The sequence below is a fragment of the Rhagoletis zephyria genome, unplaced genomic scaffold (assembly GCF_001687245.7).
Source record: "Rhagoletis zephyria isolate East Lansing unplaced genomic scaffold, Rhagoletis_zephyria_1.1 Rzeph_scaffold_00095, whole genome shotgun sequence".
In the NCBI taxonomy this organism is placed as follows: domain Eukaryota; kingdom Metazoa; phylum Arthropoda; class Insecta; order Diptera; family Tephritidae; genus Rhagoletis; species Rhagoletis zephyria.
Genome location: NW_016157179.1, coordinates 222,552 through 243,238, shown reverse-complemented (window position 1 = coordinate 243,238; position 20,687 = coordinate 222,552). Strand labels below are relative to the sequence as shown.

The 20,687-nt window shown below is 38.0% G+C and overlaps 1 protein-coding gene across 6 annotated transcripts in view; it reads right to left on the bottom strand.

The window, feature by feature from the left end:
* ths (thisbe) overlaps positions 1-20,687 on the bottom strand; it is a 200,207-nt gene that overhangs the window by 8,382 nt on the left and 171,138 nt on the right. For all 6 annotated transcript variants that reach the window (XM_017632002.1, XM_017631983.1, XM_017631999.1 and 3 more), the window contains one exon: positions 7,896-8,014. In XM_017632002.1, the coding sequence (XP_017487491.1) occupies positions 7,896-8,014 (119 nt within the window). The remainder of the gene's footprint in view (positions 1-7,895; positions 8,015-20,687) is intronic.

Below are 20,687 nucleotides of genomic sequence, written 5' to 3'. Positions count from 1 at the left end.
GTCTGTTGCATGCCTGCTGCTCATGTTCTCTCTAGCTATTTCCACGCACAAAAACAAGAATAAGAAAAAAGGAAACAATACAACTTTCCATTTTCTGCTCTTAGTTAATGTAAGCATTGGCGAGTAATTTATTGTCAATAGAACAACAAAGTGTTTTTTGTAGTTTTCAATTCCGGAAGAAGTAGCCAAAGAGCTGGGAAAATAAGAAAACAAAAAAGTAACTCGTAGACTGTACCAGAAAAAATTCCCTCTGAGGCTAATAATTTTTCGTCATATCTTCAGCATTTACAGTCAGATCTCAAAATATGATGTATCGTAGTTCTTTTCTCGAGGAGATTTTTTTTATTCCAACGTTCATTGACTTCAACTAGCCCGTTTTAGTACTTACGCACCAGATCTCGGTTCCTACCATCCTGATGACTTTTGCATAGGAAGTTTTTTGATTATTTCCGTAGAACTATAATGTTTTTTTTTATTGCAGTTGTTACCAAAAAAGTATGTTTTTTTGTTGAAATTGAATTGCTCGTGGTAGTCCTTAAAAAAACTCAACTATGCGGAGTTTTCTCAAAGGGCCTGGATATTTCTTTATAGAAGCAGACTCTTGTAGATCTTTTGGGGAATTATGAATTTCCCTGGTAATCGGGTCATGGTTCGACATTCCTCTGCTTAGACTGAAGATAAAAATGATTTTTACTAAAACTATTGAGGCTTTTTTCACCTCAAATCGTGCAGCCCGTTTTCGGCTTTTCTTGACGAACTTGTGCTTAGTATTTACCACGATGATAGCAGTTATTTGACGTTGTTTTTATCCCCATCGCTAGTTGGGATAACTACGTTGATGCGTTGCTTGCAGTGCTTGCTGGTAACTGCGTATAGTATTGTTAGGATATTTTAGGGAAATTAGTTTTCATCTATTTTCATCCTAGATTGCTTGCTTAAACCATTTTGATTGCCTGAAGAAAATATGAAACTCCTTTGCTTAAAGTAGCACCCGATATATCCGCTAGTTCTATTACTGTGTGTCTTCTTATTGTTTTATAGCTATTAGACACACTGGAACTCTTGGACACTTGCTTCGATATATTTTAGCCAGCAGCTGCGGCAAGCTCTAGTATAGGAAGGTTCTATGAAGTCTCATGGTTGCTTCTCCCCTGAAAACTTCTGTCCTTGATCTGTTAAGCAGATCCGAGGTCTTCGTCCTCCTGCTCTTGCCGATTTAATGGCCTTCACACGGAGACGCTCGGTCTATTTCCTTTTGCAATTCCTGACCATCTTAAAATTTCTAGCCGGTTTTGTTATTGCTAATAATGGCGCATTGCTGCTAGAATATATTGTTGCTTTTTTCATCCGTTATTACTTTACTTCAAAGATATGGCGTTCCATCTTGGATCCTACTTTATCCGCCACTCCATTCTCTTGTAGTTGAGAATCGCTCTGCCATGAAATTCTTCAATTTATGATTGGCGTCATATAACTTGTCGTATTTCTTAATTACATTTCGTAAATGAGCAGCCTGTACCCATAGTTTGCTGTCCCTACAGCAATGACTCTCTGAGTCTAACTGCCACTGCGTTCAGGTAAAGATCGATAGGTTCAGGATAGTTTTTAGCGTTTTTTTCGGAAGGGATTTTAGCGCATCTGCTGTTAAGTAACTACATATTGTTTGTTTAGGTCAGGCCACCAAACCAGAATTGGTCTTATGACAGCGCTATTCCTCCACAGTTTCGTGGTACAACTTTGTGGGAGGTCGACAAAGTAGCTTGAGCTTTTATTGAATGCTGATCAGCTATACACGTAACTCCATTCCTACCTGAATGATTCTAAATGTTTCATATCTACGATCGACCGTATTCATCTGCAAAAACCCTTTGTCACCCATCATTTCCTTTGCTGAAGAGATACCATTATGTTGAGTTCACTGATGCCAAGTGAGTTAGAAAAATTTATAAAGTCTGTCATATTTTCATCAATACCGTTTCAAAGTGCTAAAGGACATTTAAATGAAAAGGAACTCGTTTCAAAGTTTTGTTTACCATCCTTTTTACAGAGAACAAAGTACAATTACCACTAACAAAATGTATCAAAATGCACCTAATCCAACTATTCGATATTTATTAACTGTGGTTACTTATACGAGTATAAATGTTTGCATGAATATGCAATTGAACAATTCCTAATGACAAAATTTGTTTTGATTATCTATTATATTTTGATTGCTTGAAGTGGCGAGTGATTGAATCGTAATGAAATTGACAGTGATTGTTTGTTTTTACAAATATTTTATGACTAAGTGTTTTGTTATGCATTTGGGTAAATACTAGCAAACATTTATGCATTTACATATATATAGCGTTGCATAAATCCCCTCCATTGCTGACAAGCATGTTTGTCATTTATGTAGATATGAGGTGGCTTTTCGTAGGTGTGCTTCGACGCATTTTAAAGTACCTACCTCCGCTGCAAATAAATATGCACAAGTACTCTCTGAGCTTCTAGCTTAAGTAGCCATTCACAATAGAGCACTTGATTACATGCATGTATTTGTTATAGAAGAATTCTATTTGTGCAGCTGCAAAAAATAGCCAGTAATTTGTTACTTGTTGCGATTTTTCATTAACAATCTGAAAATATATGTCATAGTCAACAGTGCTTACAAGGCTAAAGTGGATCTAAAATTTATCGCGAATTGGCTGTATGTATGTACATATGTATGTAGATATGAAAAAATACATAACTTGCGTCAAGTGTCATTGTTGTTAGAGACACCTAGCTCTTCAGCAGTGACCTAGATTTAATACAGAGAAAAACAAATAGCGTTTTAATAAATATTCAGATAAATAAGCTAGTTTTTGACATTGAACATTTGTTGAACATCTTGATAAATTCTTTACTTATTAAAATCTTGGATGTTGTTTCAATAAATCCCGCGCATGATTTTTTAATCATACTCCGTCACGGAAATTTTCTGTGGTTGCATCGAAGGTGGTTTCGAAACTGCGAGGCTACGGAAGATTCTCTTCAGATCTCCGAAGCCTAGATCTCCAAGGGGTAAAAAAAAAACCTTGATCGTAAATTCCCACTTTACTGGGACATAGCAGGAGGGAAATACCCCTTTTATTCCTTCCTACACCGTGAACATACCCGTCTCGGAAGAAAGGGTTAAATGGGCAGCCCCAAGCTATAAACCATATGGAACTACAGGACCGGACGGGATAATAGATACCTGCACAACTAATTAAGACACTGGAGTTGTCTGCGAAATGGCTGTGAAGTTTTTTCAAGGCCTGTTTCAAGCGTAATCGTATACCGGTGGCATGGAGAAATGTTAAGGTTGTCTTTATCCCAAAAGCCAGAAAAGCTTCACATATTAATTCCAAAGATCTTAGGTCCATCACTCTTTCCTTCTTTGCTCTTAATACACTTGAAAGGATTGTTAGCAGCTTCCTTTCTAACAACATCGACAGTCGTCTAAAGGCAAAGCTGCGGAGATCGCATATCATAGCTTGGTCGATGATATCGGGAAGTACGTCAGTGTTAAACACACCTGTTTCGTAGCTTTTTTGGATATTGAAGGTGCGTTGAACAACGTATATACTTTCAAAGGCTATTATTGACGTCACGATGGCTCTAGGCNATCGGGAAGTACGTCAGTGTTAAACACACCTGTTTCGTAGCTTTTTTGGACATTGAAGGTGCGTTGAACAACGTATATACTTTCAAAGGCTATTATTGACGTCACGATGGCTCTAGGTGTGGTTAACTCAACTCAATGGTGGAGTTTATCGGTCAGCTATTCTGCCGTGGAGTAGTGAAGGGGAGGCGAATGTGGAGGTCTTCCTCTTTACTAGAAGGTAGAAAATATCTTCAGTTACTCCACCGGAGCTAAACGGCAGGACAGCAGATAGCAGCGCTCGTTGTTCTTCGCTGAAGAGAGGCATTCCATTGGCAACCTGAAGCCCATCGACACTCTTGTATATTAGATAAATGTTGCTTCATTCCGAACAGTACAGACCGTAGCGTCGCCGGAAAGTAACTTGAGCACAAGAAACCCAAGCAGGGAGGAGTGGAAAGAACATATTAACAATCACGATTGAGAGAATACAAAGGTTGCGCCGATCTCGGACCGCTATTCCTCTCTTAACGAATTTGACAGAATCGTTGTTTGCATGACGTCACACTTGTGCAACTTGTTTACGTTTTCCTTGCAACATTTTTTCTTCTTCTTCCATTCTTGCTCACGTTTTGGCATTTCTCTCCCGCAATTGCACCAGTGTGACGTCACACAAAAGTTATTCTCAAAAATCCTCTCTGATCGGCGCAATCTTGTATTCTATCATTCTTGATTAACACTCCACCTGATAGTACTGATATCTATACAGATGGCACGAAATCCGACGATAAGGTGAGAGGAGGCGGTTTCTCACGAAACCCTCCTCTGAAAATCTATCTTAGGTTACCAGACTACTGCGGCGTATTCCAAGCTGAAGCTACTCTTACCATGGAAGCTGCTGAAGATCTTGGAAAACAAATGATGGAAAGAGACGTCTTCATTTTTTGTGATAGCCAGTCTGCAATGGTATTGCTGATCTCTTTCCCGTTTTACTCAAAGTTAGCACTGCATACGTGGCCTAAATCGGATCGGAACCGATCACGAAAAGTATACTCTTTTAGAAGAGAGAATATATCTAACGTTGTGGCGGTAGCCACTACTTCCTACCTACATACCTACCTGAATGATTTGCTTTTCGAATCGCAATACCGAGTGGACCCCCCGGTGGTACAAATTTAGAACTTTTCCATTGCCTTAAAACAGGCAAAATGTACGCATGCAGCTAACCTAAACAAAAATTAAAATTACAACTTTCGCACTAAAAGTGCGGATTTGCCTCTTCAACCAAATAAAAGTGTCTTAAACTGAATTACTTCCAAGACTTTTTTTATTTCAAATATTGACTTCTATACCCAAACAAACCCTCAAAAATATTTAATTTCAAATACATACTCGTATTGAAGCTATAAAAGACCAGTTTCGCAGAAAAATATTTGGGTCAACCATGGCGTATGAGTACTTTGCTCACAAAGCGGATTTTCTGACAACACCAAAGCGGTAAAAAAAAACTTAAATTTAATAAACGATTAAATTTCCGGCGGCTTTTGCACAAAGCCAGCATTTGCTTTCAAACAGATTAAAGTCATAAAAGTGACATCACAAAATGAGTTGGGGAAAAAAGCAAATGAAGCGCACAAAAGCCGACTACAATGAATGACACCACTTATCTAATGACTATACGCGAGTAATCATAATAAAATTAAGGTATGCAAATAAATGCAATAAACTCATTGCACTACAATACACTGTACAAAAATATAAAGTATGAAAAAATATTAGGAAAAGAAAAAAAACCTACGCCGCTTTTGTACGCAGGCACGTACGTGCGCGTACATATTTATTTACATATTTGACTTATCCCATTCTGATGAATGAATTTCAAAGTGCTGTGGGTGCGACTCGCCTCTTGGTGGCACACGCGCGCGCGCGATCCCCTGCACTCATTGTTAGATACATAAACAAGCAAACAAATAAATACAGACACTCACTCATACACGCCTACATATGTAAATACATTTGTATTTGTGTGTACACATCTTGTGCTGCAAAGCTTTTCTGCTTTTATACTCCAGTTATTTGCATTGTTGTATTGACAATATTTGACACTTTACATGAGCACTAATTGTTCGCGCGCGAGCAGAATTAAAAAAGAAAAACATTTGTCACCTGGGCAAGGTGTGTGTGTGTGTGCGCGCGAGCACGAAGGGCAAAAAGCACACTATTGCCCAAATAGTGAACTGTAGTATAGTAAATAGTTGCGTGAATAGAATACACATGTCTTTATATGCCCTGTCTATGGGGTCGAGACTGCAAGTTGTCAACATCATTGATGGAATGAGCACAACTCGAAAGTCAACAACAATAAGTGTCACTACTGTTTTGAGCACGCGCGCTTAAAGTACTAAATCCAGGCGGATCAATTCATTCGTAGTTACACTCATTCACAAAAACCATTTTTTTAAGTTAAGCTCTAACTTCTGTGGCGTATTGGCTCGAGCCTGTCTGCTGCAACATTGTCACACAAACTTGATAGGTACTCATGAGCAGCCGTGCACCAGCGAATACCTCGCGCACTCATACGCAAGCCAGCTGTGTATCAGTATCTAATAAGTAATTCTGCTGTCACTCAGCTACCAATTGTCATTTAGCTATTGTCAACTAGCGTTAGTCATTTCAGAATTGCCACACGACGACGACGAAAATTGTCGAATAAAAATGATCATTTCAATGCAATTAGTTAAAAAATTATATATGTACATATACGTATCTACAAGTATATAGAAAATGATTGCCCATGCGTGTGGGCGGTACGTTTTTCTATTTCGGCTTTGTTGCCGCAAATTCTAATTAATGTTTAAAGTCTATGCGAGTCGGGGCAAACACACCAGCCAGTGCTCATTCGACGAAAACTCGCCGCTACAACGTTGCAAGTTAACTTATGGCTTTACTTAAGGCGCTTATAGTTAATAAAGAAAACTGAATTGGCTTTTAATTTGCAATAAACTGTAGGCAAAACAAATTTCTGATTTATCTATTTTTTATTTAAATAAGTAACTACTTATTTGTGGACTCATTTATAGCATAAAATGTACAAAGCGAGTTTACACACGCTGATTGATATGGGGTGATTCAAGAGTGACGGCAATTATTTGTGATATTTTAATGACTTTTTACTACGGGCTTTGGCAAACTTGGTCATGGAGCGATATTCAGTTGAACAACGCTTAAAAGTGATCCCAACGTTTTATGAAAATGGTGTCTCTGCAAAAACTATATATATTTCGCGAATTGCGTGATTTTTGAATAAGAGGGAGTTGATGCCGATTTTTAAAAACTAAAAATTTATCATCGTTTCGACAAATTCTGTTGTTTTATTTATATAAGAATTTCTACGGTCTTATTGAGTCACTCTGTAAATATGTTATATTATGTACGTATAGTGTATGTTATGAGTAACCTCTTTTGTAACGGTTTGCAAAATTCATTTCGCTGAAAACTTTTTCAACTAGATGGTAGCTTTAGCAGACATACGGATCAATCCCTGATTCGATACCGCCCTGGTAAAATTATGGCAAGCCTTGAGGATAAGAAAAGTAAGAATATGCACAGTCGATTTCTGCCTTTATTTAACCCTTTGCCTAAGATGTTCATCAGGTGATTTGTTCGGCTATCATACCAAGCAACATCCAGTAGTTCGGAACTGTTTTGAAGTTCATATTAATCATTTTGATCGAGTAACTGTGGTAGGTTGTGCAGAGTGTGAGTTATTTCTGTTGAGTTGTTGTGAGTTGTCTGTAAGGCGAAATTATGCTTGCAATACTAGCTGCTCAACGCAGACTCCCAATTGAATCAATTGGTATGTGCCCAAATAGAGTCGGCAGATCGAGGAATTACAGATTTCTGCGGTTACCCTCCTTTGGATACCTCTCAACGATGAATCAAATGCTTTATGATTCTTAATAATTATAGAAAATAATGATAGATTGGCGCTTACAGCACATGTTAGTGGTTGGCCCAGCTTCTGATATTGTCACACAAAGCTACTGATATTGTCACATAAAATCTACAGTTTTACGCCGACTCCAAACAGCGACTGTATTTTTATGAGAAGCAGTTTTTCATGGCAGAATACGCTCGGAGGTTTTAAATAAAAAATCTAAATCTAAAAACTGTGGACGTTAAGGGCGTTTTTTTGAACACAACCGGCTTGTACCGTCGAATTTGGGCAAAATTTTCATATGTAGGCATTTTATCTTAAATATTAACGAATTCTCATTGAGCTTACCATTCCAACTAGTTTCCACTGATCGTTGAAACACAGGTACCGTTGTGTTTCTTTTGCGTACAGTGCTATTTTGAGATTGTTGTTCACATAGTCCGGGAGGCCGACTATCGTTATATTTTCTGAAAATAGAATAAAAACCCAGTTTTTTTTACTTAGAACATGTGGAATATATAAAAACGGCAATTAGTGTATAAGTAAAATAATGATATTACACTGAGATGGAATAGTCTGAGCACCAGTGGAAATTTAATAAATACGCTACTAGTTAAGACAATCTGGCAACTTTTATATGCCCAAAGCTTTTAATATATCCCCAAATAGCCACAAATCTGCCCAAGACCTCAGCAAACTATTTTTTGGTTGAAATAAATTGAAAACTCGCCGCATTTGTCTCCAAAACAAAGCCAAACAAAAACACAAAGCCATACGAACAATTATATAAATGCCTTTTTTATTTATTTATGCACCATTCGCCGGTTGTTTGTTGCGCATGCGTAACGTCGCTAAGCTCTTCCCACCATCTTGATCGCACGTTTGCAGTCGCTTTCGATTTATTTGTATGCCCACTTATTTCAGTTGCGCCGACGAAGTAATTGAGTGCCTGGTAGTTTATCAATATTGACAAAACCTTTCTATTTCCTCGATCTTTGATTCGATCGAAGTAACTTTCATTTTATGTATTTGAGCAGAGTAATCTTCGGGAAGCGAGAAAGTTTTGAATTTGTTCTTTATAGGCAAATATCTCTTAAACCAATAAATTATAATCATGCCTAAAAAATTAGACCTCTTTGAGGACCCAACGTCTGAAAATATCACTATCAAAGTTTTGTTTACCTTGAAATCCAACCGAGAATGAACCACTCTTACCAGCAAGTGCTACTATGGATTGAGTGGGCAATTGGGAAGTAAAGTCCTCTCTCGTCGTACAAAAATCAATCTCTATTATTTACTTCATAATGCCTGTGCTGGTGTATGGCGCAGAAGCATGGACAATGAAAAAAAACTCATGAGGGGACTCTTTTAGTTGTCGAAAGAAAGATTTTGCGAACAATTTTCTGTCCCTGGCGCTTTGGCGATGGCAAATATCGTAGACAATGGAACGATGAGCTGTTCGACCTTTACAGCGTTATAGACTTAGCGAATTAAAATAAGTACGGATGGAATCTCAGCGCCGAAAGTAATCAACGCGGAATAAATCTCTGTCTGGATATTCCAGCGAAATCTTGTGCCATTTCATGTTCATTTTCCAAAATTTTTCATTAAAAATTCGCTACACTTCTCAAGCCTCCTCCCTTGGCGATTCTTGCACCTCATTGTCAATTTGTAGAATGGCGTCATATCCTCATATGCAGTGGATTTATGTGCTGCCTGACATGCCACTTAAATGGGCAAATATGTTCTCAAGTTATGTATGAGATACCATAACCTGCAGATGGGAATGAGTGAGAGTGCGCCAACACCCGCACGAATAAAAAAATCCGCAGCAAACGATAAAAGGCAACAATTTGTAAGCTTCAACTAGAACTCGAACTCAGACTTGGACTGGATACCTGCAGAAGACAAAGCGGAGACCAAATGACACTAGTACAAGCCATGTATGGCTGCAATGCGAAGGGTGTAAAAGTAACACTAAACAACAGCGGGAGTTTGGCGCATAAAACCACTTCACTTTTGAAGAGCTACCACCTAAAAAGTGACGCATCGCTGCCAACTGACGCTGACGAACTGCCGACGAGGCTGTAACATGCATAGATTGTGACCGTCGACCACGATGGCAAGAAGCCGCAGTTGCGATGTGGAGTACCTATTGTCGGCGATCTAAAGCAGTCAGTAAGTCAATCAATCCCAAAGGCAGCTTGCCAGCCAGCTAGTCAGCTAGTCAGCAAGTCAAGCAGCCCAGCGCTCAAGTGGAATATGCCCTCCTTGAAAAATGTGCAAACGTGCAACAATAATAATGCCAGCGCCTTCGACTTTGCCGTTGCAACATTCATAAATAACGTCAACCGAACGGGGTATTGCTATTTTCCAATACGTATTTAGTTACATACGTACATACATATGTATATCCACACAAACTGGCAGTCGCCTACATGTGCACATATGCAGAATAAATTTCTTTTGAAATATGAGCTCACTGATTGTTGGAAAATATGAAATAAAAAGCCTACTGTAGTTAGTGCAACGCGCATAAATTTAATTACCACCACTGGTCGCCGAAGCCACAGCAGCAGCAAGCTGTAGGGCGCTCTAGCCATCAGGCAGCCAAAGGCTGTCTGTCGGTCGGACTAGCGCTCTGGCTAGGTGCTTGTGATAGCGCCTTTTGCTGCGGCAAGCACTTCGTCGTTCACGCCGTACGGCAGCCAAGCTTCTGACAGTTGAGGGCCGCAAGCACTCGTCGCACGCCTGGAAGCTCAGTGAACTTGCAACACAACTTGAAAGTTGCTCTTGTTATGCCACAAGTACGCCTGTAATAATAATTTGCGCAACAACTAAAAAAATATCAAACAAAAAAAAAAAACAACAACTCACGAAAGAAGAAGAGTCTGCGTAAAATGCAAAATTTTTCAAACCAAATAAAATAAAATAAGTTACATATTGAAACAATAACAAAAGAGTAACCACATCGTGCGCTCAACACTCGTGTGTTTCTCGTGCTTGCTTTAGCTGCAGGTTGCTTGGCTTTGCGCCGCTGCTTCAAATGTGGCTTGCTTGCTTGCTCCGGTGGATGGGTGGATGGTTGGCTGGTCTGTGTATTGAACCTGGTAGTCACCTATCAATCTATCTCAAGTGCTTTTTCAAGTGCTTCACTTNTGCAGGTTGCTTGGCTTTGCGCCGCTGCTTCAAATGTGGCTTGCTTGCTTCTTGCTCCGGTGGATGGGTGGATGGTTGGCTGGTCTGTGTATTGAACCTGGTAGTCACCTATCAATCTATCTCAAGTGCTTTTACAAGTGCTTCACTCATTGGAGTGTGGTTGTTGGTCGCCGCTGGCTCATCACTTGTTGGCGGCCGCTGGTAAGGTTCTCGTGGTCTTGCGTTTGCTTGCTGATGACTTTCTGCTTCCTATAGCTATAGTATTGCTATATTTATTAATAACATTGTTTTTACTTTTGTTTATTTTTTACTCATTTATTTATCTTATTTTGTGTGCGCCACCAGTCGCTGGCGTTTGCAACTGAGCCAAAACGTCGCACGAAGTTCAATACCCCACTTGAGTCGTTGAATAAGAAGAAGATAAAAAAAAAAAACACAATAAACAAACAATGCAGCTTGTTATGGAACACCTTCACCACCTTCGTCACCTACACTAGGCAAACGGTGGAACAAAAGTGGCGAAAAACCGTTATATTCCTAAATTAGCACCGTAAGCCATGTAAGACCTTTTACAATTGTGCTTTTCAATGTAAATATGTGAATATGAGTAAAAGTTTCGATAACGGTATCGATAAATATATATGTAGATAAGAACGTTAATTGTATTGATTACAACGTAATTGTATTGATTATTGTTCAAAGTACCGATAGTAATATCGATAACAATATTGATAAGTTTATCGATAGAGAGATTAACAGATAAAAATGCTTTATCTAGGAAAAAACCGATAGAAAAAATACTCTGCCAATCGTCGAGCGGAGATCTGAACTTCAAAGTGTTCGCGTTGAACACGCACACTTACCGATTGAGAGAGAGAGAGAGCTGACAGCGGCCGCGAAAAAGGCAGTGGCGGCTATTCTGAGCAACGGTAACTCCAGTCCATATTAGGTGACACTCGTCGGTGACGGTAACTGGTGTACATATCGGTAGGCGATCAGTAGATGTATGGGAAGATCGCTCCGTGGCTTCTGACAATGGTGCCAGAAGAACGGGTGGCAGCCATGCTATTTTGACGGACTTTGATCCAAGGGATAGCGGTGTTTATTGATTGCGTTTAACGGGTGGTTTTACGAGGTGGTTAGTGTCATTCGAGAACTTTCCTATTCGGGACATAAGTACGTTGGTATGTCAGAGTCGAGTCTGGACAGGTGGGAGTTTTACCTACTATCATACCCAATTAACGCCGGTGTATTGCACGAGAGCGTCAGGCGAGGTTTTTAATTGGCTGTCTGTACATCACCGGGTGCAGTAGTTATCCTCAGTAGTCCTGGTTCTCGTCTTGTTGTTGGCGACTTCAGAAGACATCCCGTAGCATGATTTGTAGCTTCGTCCACTGCGTACTGCTAATCCTCGTTGATTTAACTGGCGCAGAATACGTATTTCAGAACTGGTCCTCACATTATCATGTATGTAGCCAACAACGTCCCTTGGCTTTTGCCCTAACTGCTTCCGGCGAGAAATTAGAGGACTTTGGTGTGGCTCTATAATTCATTGTCAAGTGCGGTTGTGTGTGGGAGAAAGAGAGCAGGCTGTCAAAAGTAACCTCTGGAATTTTGATACGCAATCGGCACAAATCTACCGAAGCATAACCTCATTCGTCCAGGAGGTAAAGATGGTTACAGGGTATGTCGTCATTTTAGGCCAATGCCATTGCCGGTCGCCAACATCGAACAATCATCAGCGCTTTATATCAGGATGAGGAAACTACCTCGTGTGGCTGAGCCGGTTTTACGTACCAGTATAAACCGGCCAAGCAAGGCCCGTAGTTTCTTTTGTCTTGGTGTGCCACCTTTAAGTGAATGGGCATATAAGCCGGTAAAGAAGTACATTGATGTTTCACATGGCTGGCAGCACGCGGTTAGCTGGTCGTGTGCGCTGTTGACTGGCTATGTATAATAGTATTATGTAGTGTGGTAAATACTGTAGCATATGTAGCAAGGAATACTTTACAGGAACGCTGATGTGATGGGGAAAAAACTTTAAGCGCAGTTGTACTGTTAAAGCTATAATTATAAAATAATAGTTGAAAAATAAAAGCTTCAAAAATTTTCAACCATTCTTTTTTCGCTCTTGCTACACTGTGCTTTGCTTTACCGCTTTTCGGGCCAATTTTTTTTCTTGGTTTTTTAATTTCATAATTATTTGTATTATAGTTTGTAAACAATGAATATAATAGACAATAGTTTGCGCTTTGTACATCCAAGTATGTACGTCATTCCATATCAGCCAATCGATCAGCAGCAGTGGCAGCCAAATCCAATTAAAATTTGTTAAGTAGTATCACTTAAGAATTTATGCTCATAACCAATGTTTTTTTTTTTGCTTATAATACAATTTTTGGTTCCTTTTTTTTTAACCGACTTCACAAAAAGGAGGAGGTTGTCAATTCGTCGGAATATTTTTTTTTATGTATGTTGCCGCATAACTTGGGAGCACGTTAACCGATTTCTATAATTCCTTTTTTAAAGGAAAGCTGTTACCTTATTGGTGCTCCCATATTAATTTAGTTAAAATCCGATCATGGGATCATGAAGATATTAACGATAATCTTAAATTTTTATATGAGAGTTGAAGTCGGATTTATTTTTTGCTTAAAAATTACTTGTTTTTCGTTGGTTTAGATAATCTCCTAATAATTTATTTCCGCATCATTTAGGTTTTTTTGTAGAATGTTTGGCGAAAAAGGTTAATGGCAGAAAGACTCATTTTTTAGGGTTCTCTTCGGAAACCATTCGATTTGGTAAATTTTCCACATTACATACATTTGTACATATATGTATGTCTCCGTCTGGAAAAAGACACACACAATTTTTTCTATTCAATAAATAGTTTATTTAAATTTTCTGTCAACTTGTCTAACACGAATTTCCGTCCGCAAAATTGCAAAATTTTTGCAAATTCAAGTTGACACCCATAAATAACTCGATTCCGCACGCTTTGGGTTTTAAAATTTTCTAGAAAAAAAACTTGTTCTTTAACAGCTTCCAATCAATTTGTCATGTACATGCAAATAATTTATGAAGTTACAAAAAACAACAACAACCAAATTTAGGCATTCGTAACGTGTAGTAGTTACAATTTAGTTTTGCGCCTGCAGCGCAGAAAACACGTCACAAATGACTTGATTCATATGCGCCTGTAGCTCTTTAACATACATCCGCACATACATATGTACATATCTAGGCCTATCCAAGTAAATCAACGTGCTGACATTTGTGTGTATCTTTGAGATACTTTCGGTAAGCATGCAAACTAATTGTGAACATAAAAACAAATGCATATCAACTTGCCGCTGCATAATCGTAAAAGTTGCATGTAAACCTGCGTTGTTGACACAATACAGATGCAGGCTATGAAAGTACGAGAAAAACTGAAANTTCAAGTTGACACCCATAAATAACTCGATTCCGCACGCTTTGGGTTTTAAAATTTTCTAGAAAAAAAACTTGTTCTTTAACAGCTTCCAATCAATAGTTTGTCATGTACATACAAATAATTTATGAAGTTACAAAAAACAACAACAACCAAATTGAGGCATTCGTAACGTGTAGTAGTTACAATTTAGTTTTGCGCCTGCAGCGCAGAAAACACGTCACAAATGACTTGATTCATGGTGCCATGCGCCTGTAGCTCTTTAACATACATCCGCACATACATATGTACATATCTAGGCCTATCCAAGTAAATCAACGTGCTGACATTTGTGCGTATCTTTGAGATACTTTCGGTAAGCATGCAAACTAATTGTGAACATAAAAACAAATACATATCAACTTGCCGCTGCATAATCGTAAAAGTTGCATGTAAACCTGCGTTGTTGACACAATACAGATGCAGGCTATGAAAATACGAGAAAAAAACTGAATATTAAAACAAAAAACCTGCAACTTACGCACGCGACATCGCAACAAATGAATTTTGCATTAAAATAAGTGCAGTAGTACAGGCAAGGAAAATGAGAAAAAAAAAACAAACTAGAAAATTTGAAAATAAACAGAATTTGAAATGAACAAAATTGTGCTAATAAAAAGTATGTAAATTAACAAGAAAATAAAATCACGCACTTTACACCACGCATACGAATAACTACAACACTTTATTTTAAATTGGTGGCTTCGGGCTAAAAGCTTCAAGGCATTTGAGCTTAGTTGGCGTATTGCAACAAGTGCCATTAATGTGTTGCAGTTGGACAATTTTATTCATGCCACGTACAGGAGTACTTATCCACAACGCACTAACATAGAAAAATATGTAGCATACATACATATGAAGCGCCGGTCCACCTGCACATTTATTAGTTACTTCATTTGCCTGCGCCCCTCTGTGGCGTATTGCAAAAAGTGGCAAATGTTTTATTAATTAAGTGCAAATGTAGCTATTTACAAGCGATTGGACGGTGCAACATTAATTATTCGTGTTGGCAATGCTGTCACTTCACTGCAGTGCTGAGTGGCGGTTTTTAAAAATCCTTGTGTTTTTTTTTTTTTTTTAAGGAAATGCCTTGCGGCAAGTACATACACGCAAGGCATGTACGTTTTTTTAGGTGGCGCGTTGAATTTTGAATTATTGTCAACGATTTTTGTCTGATCGCTGAACTCCAAACTAAAGTTTTGGGAAAATGAACACGAAAAAAAACAGAAAGTAAATTTGTAACATATTTTCTTCTTTCTTTCAAATCTATGTCAGCGAACTTTGTGCGCCGGAATCAAATACAAAACTTTGGGCAGATTGGGTATGCCAGAGATCATAAGATGCTAAAAGTTTGCTTGAAACAAATTTTTTTAGTGCAATTGACTTCTGTGTGCAACATTTTAATCAGAAAAATTGGGGAGTAGGCATCAACAACTCGAACGCTAAGTTAGAGTAGGTTAACTCTATCCCTGGCGTATCGCAGAGTGTAAATTCGAAAGACTGTCACAACTCGCGAGTTTTCAAAACAGTCAAGTCGCAATCTTCCGAAAACTGAACAGTATTCTATATGTAAGGTAGTTCTAGCCTACCCAAAGGGGGTTACATATCTTCCACTCAGGACCCGTTGGAAAGTCTGAGTCAAAGTCCCCTAATATTCTCTTTAATATGCTGCAAAGATAGCTTTGAAAGGGATAGAAGGTAGTTGGTCATTTTGTTCAGCGCTGCGAGGGCGAAATATAGCATTGGTTGTCCTAAAGGATTTTAACATTTTCCACAAGGACACCGCCTTGAATGACATCCTATGCCCAATTAAAATCTTATTTAATCGAAAGCAGTGTAGATGTCTAGTGCTTCCTGGTCTTACCCCGTTATTGACCAGCATAAAAGCAAAATATCTTTAAAACATAAATAGACAGAGAGAGGTTTTACCATGTGCGCTTCTATACCGATGACAACCCGACAGAGAGCTTTTATTCTGTTAGCGTCCATATAAAATCTATAGACAACTTAAAAAAAATATATGGTGGAACTTGTTTTGCAAGTGACCGGTATAGAGAGCCTAACAGTGCTTTAGAACGTTGGTGGGCACCGCCATACTCGCCTGAAGAGCTCTTTCAACTATTTTGTACTCTATGTAGCGAGCATTGATGATCAGCAAGTGCTATTAATCAGTGTACGTCCACATAAAATCTATAAAAGGTTTGATCGCGTATTCCTCGGACTATGTGTAGTAAAACTGTCAAAAAATAAAAATTCGCTCAGACCAAACTAAAAATACTTTCAAATTCATTAGAATCCACTTAAGCAAGTAATTAAATACATTTCAACATACATTAGCAAAGTGCACTTTTCTTTTGTTTACAATTTGGTTGTCAAACACACCGCCACTGATCGTTTGACACATTTACCAGAATTTACCAGCAAAAAATCTTCGGACCAAAATTTGTAAGAGAGGCCTCTCATTTGTCCTCTCAGTTGCCAGAGAACCGAGTACGGGATTGATTTCCAGTAAAATCTGGTAAATTCTGGTAAAAAATGGTATGCTCGGACTCATAAGGGATCACAACAAAAATATCTTAAAAACTTCACACGCGGGTTGTGTCCTCTCGATACCGGTTTAAGAGCTTTTTATAGATTTTATATCGACACATAAAGAGTAAAAGCTATTTCTGAACGTCACTGGTCTATATACAATACACAAAAAACTTAAAAAGCTTTTAAAAGCTCTCTATCTTTGGCTTGAAATTCCCAACTACAGTAAAGACCGCTTAAGTGCCTCTGCCAAAAATTAAGCCTCCTTCGGGCACTAAAAGGGGTAGGTAAGTACCCACTATTATATAAACTCGATTAATTATTTTTGTATCTATGGTGAAGTCGTTATCATATCTTGCACGTACATATGTACTTATGGTGTGCTGTAAAACCATGATACTTATTTCTTTAAGGGCCATTTTCACCATCTCTGGTTAACACTAATCCGCAGTTAAACATCGTTACCGACGGTACTGACTCCATTCATTTAACATTGGGTCGGTAACGTCGGTAACAATGTTTAACTGGGGGTTAGTATTAAGTAGTTAGATGGTGAAAACGGCCCTAAGCCAGCGATGGGCGGAGAGTGATTTTACTCTATATAAGATATATAGAAAACTTAAAAGAGCTTTGCCGCTTCAAACACTTACACAATTTACTTAGGTGAGGGAAGAAAAAGTGAACAAGAATATGAAAAATGTAGGTGGTTAAGTGGATTTCACTGTAGTTTATACATTTTTTTTTTGCATTTATGGAAATTTTTTGGTAATGTTTTATAGTTACTCTATGCAACTACTTACATAATTTCCGCAGAGGTTTATATTTTTTAAATTTAAATTTAAATTCTCCATAACTCAACTGATATTATTCTTATTTATCTCAGGTTTTCAAGTTTCCTTAATTCATTTTACAGTCCATTACTTCTGCGCCATTTGACGAAGTTCGCCATCCGCACAAACATACATACATACATAGATATGCAAATATGTACATTAACTTAAACCCATGTTCACATCTCTTTCAATTTAAATTTTGACACATACTTAAGAGGTTTTTTACGACCTGACAGCAATCACATTGCGGCTGCTTGGGGCGCTACTGGTTTTCCATTTGAGTATAAGAAGTAGACGATCGCAATTGAAAGTTTCCGCGATTTGTAGATCTTTATGAGTGTCTCAGGTGCCAGACTGTGTTTTTAAGTGCAATTTATGCAAATATGGCATTAATAATGCAATAATTAATAATAGCTTATCAGCTATAGCTAGGTGTATTACATTTGTTAGGACATTTTATTTTCCTAAACTTTATGGCATGCTCTCTATACGTAAGAGTTTTTTTTTAAATATGAGGCACATATACATACATACATATGTACATTAGAGTGGTCCAAAAAAATTAAGTTGGAATTTTAATGCCGGCACCCACTAGGATTGTTCTATATCGAAAGAAATATACCCCTATTTTTTATTTTGAAATCAAAAAATATTTAGGGGGTGCTCAAAGCGCTCAAAGTTTTCCATGTAGGAAACCTATAAAATATAGTTACTATGAAAAAATGGTTAAAGAGACAATTGCGTATTATTACTAGGAGTCTCCTGAAGATAAGAAAAGTTTTTCGATCGAAAAATATTGATTTTTAAGAGTTTTATACCATTTCTACGAAAAATGGTTTTTTCTCCATATAAAATACATGGAAAACTTTGAGCGCTTTGAGCACCCCCTAAATATTTTTTGATTTCAAAATAAAAAATAGGGGTATATTTCTTTCGATATAGAACAATCCTAGGGGGTGCGGGCTTTAAAAATCCGACCTTATTTTTTTACATACATTTTTGGACCACTTTAATGTACATGTGAATGTACAAGTACGATTGGCATAAACTGTATTCCAAGAAAGTCTAGCAAACGCTTACATTGCCTTTGCGATTTTGCATGCATTAAGAATGTCCAAGAAAAATATGGAACTATGCTGACAGTGCAAGCAAAAAGTCTACGACGTTACTTGCATACGTCTCTTTACGCATTCCTGGAAATTAAGCACACTTTTAGGCGTGCAGAGGCGTCTCTTGTGTAGCTGAGGTGCAAGGGTGGCAAATAATTGCATACCTTGCATATAGAATACTTACTAAATAGAAAAAGTATGCTGCGAAAAAAACAAAGAAGGCGCAATGAGTGTGCGAAATTTCGAGCGCGAAATTGTCGCAAAACCAAGCCGTAGTGGAATTGCCTTGAACCACTCAATGCTTTAGGCTTCAGTCGACATTTAACCATAGATTGAGAAACAAACATCTCACACGCTTTATTGCGAATGTTTCTCTAAACATACACTGGCGATCAAAAGTGAGTGCATGGTGATTTTTTGTAAAATATTTGCACTGTTTTTAAAGTAAAATTTTTTTGATACTTTTTATAAAAATATGGTTCATACTTTGACCAAAAACACTGTATAGAGCATTTAGAAAAATTCAACAAATTTTCATCTAAATTTTGAACATTTTAGCCTGAACTTTTAGAACAATTCTGGGTATGCTTCTTTTTTTGCCGACGATCTTTGCGTTTTTTTTCATATGTATAACAAGAGCTATTTATAAAAACTAGCATCGAATTTTTGAATTTTATTTGCAAACGGTCTTTCGCATTACATTCTACACAAAACTCATCAATCAATCATTAAAAACCAACGCGATATTTTAGCCGCTTAAAATTGCCACATCAGATTAAAAAGATCAAAATTAAGATGAAAATTTGTTGAATTTTGCTAAATTCTGTATAAAGTTTGTTTGAAATTTTGACTTAAGTGGTTTTGATTAAAGCATGAACCATAATTTTATAGAAAAATTAACAAAAATTTTAATTTGAAAAACATTGCAAATATTTATAAAAAAATACTATGCACTAACTTTTGATCGCCGGTGTAGGTACATAGTATATACATATGTATGTAGGCATATCATATGTGTGCTTTTTTTCACTCCCAAGTTGGCCACGCTGCCACCATTTGTTGTTTTGTCACGTTTCCAGGAATTCATTTGGAAGCTGAGACTTTTTTTAACGGCGGCAAAAGTTATTAATTTTGCTTTGCTCTAACATATTTCTGCAATAATTCTTTGTATTTTGCAAACATACATATGTACATACATAAGTATTCGAATATGATGCAGCGTCTGCTAAAATTGTTCTTTCTCACTATACTAACACCTCTTGCCTCTACATACATATTTGTGTCCATCTAGAATTTCATTGCATCTACCATTCTCTTCCATTTTCTATTTACTTGCTTTAATTATTTTCCTGTAGAACTACGCGCATGCGTGCTAATTGAATTGCCACGAAGTGCTCTTGTGTTTATCACTAGTTACTTCAGCTNCCCCCCCCTTATGGAAGTAACCGGTGGTTCTCCACTCCACCTCTGTTCGCCCGAATGCCATGCTTTTTGGTCGCAATTAGCGCCATTTAATTTGGAGCAAAGAAACGCTCGACGAGGTTTGAGACGTTCAATAGCCTCGATTACTGCATTCGCCTACATATACAGGCATATGAAAATATTGCACTTCTCTGGCTGACGCAACCGCGCATCCAGACTCATCTCGCTTCTCATGAATGCTTTCAACTCTTCGACTGACACTTTTTACCCCGTTTCTTTGCTCTTGATTTAGCTTCAGCGCTGCTGTGTCCAGGTTTTCTTCTTTTTCTCCCTGCGCTTTTAGCATTATTTTCAGCACTTTTTCATATTGCAGTTATTCAGTCCAAATCAGTTGACGCCACTTTATCATCGACACTTTGCGCACACACATTTGCATTTATAAATATGCAATTGAGAAAAGTTTCGCCGCGACAGTCTCCCACTCAAAATTAGTCGCTGCATTCCGCATTGCAATGTTCAGCAGACAAGGTTCGGTGGACACACAGCACTGGTCAGAGTCAGTGAGTAGTTAGCCTTCAGCATTGACCGCTGTTATTCGCCCAGTCATTGGAGT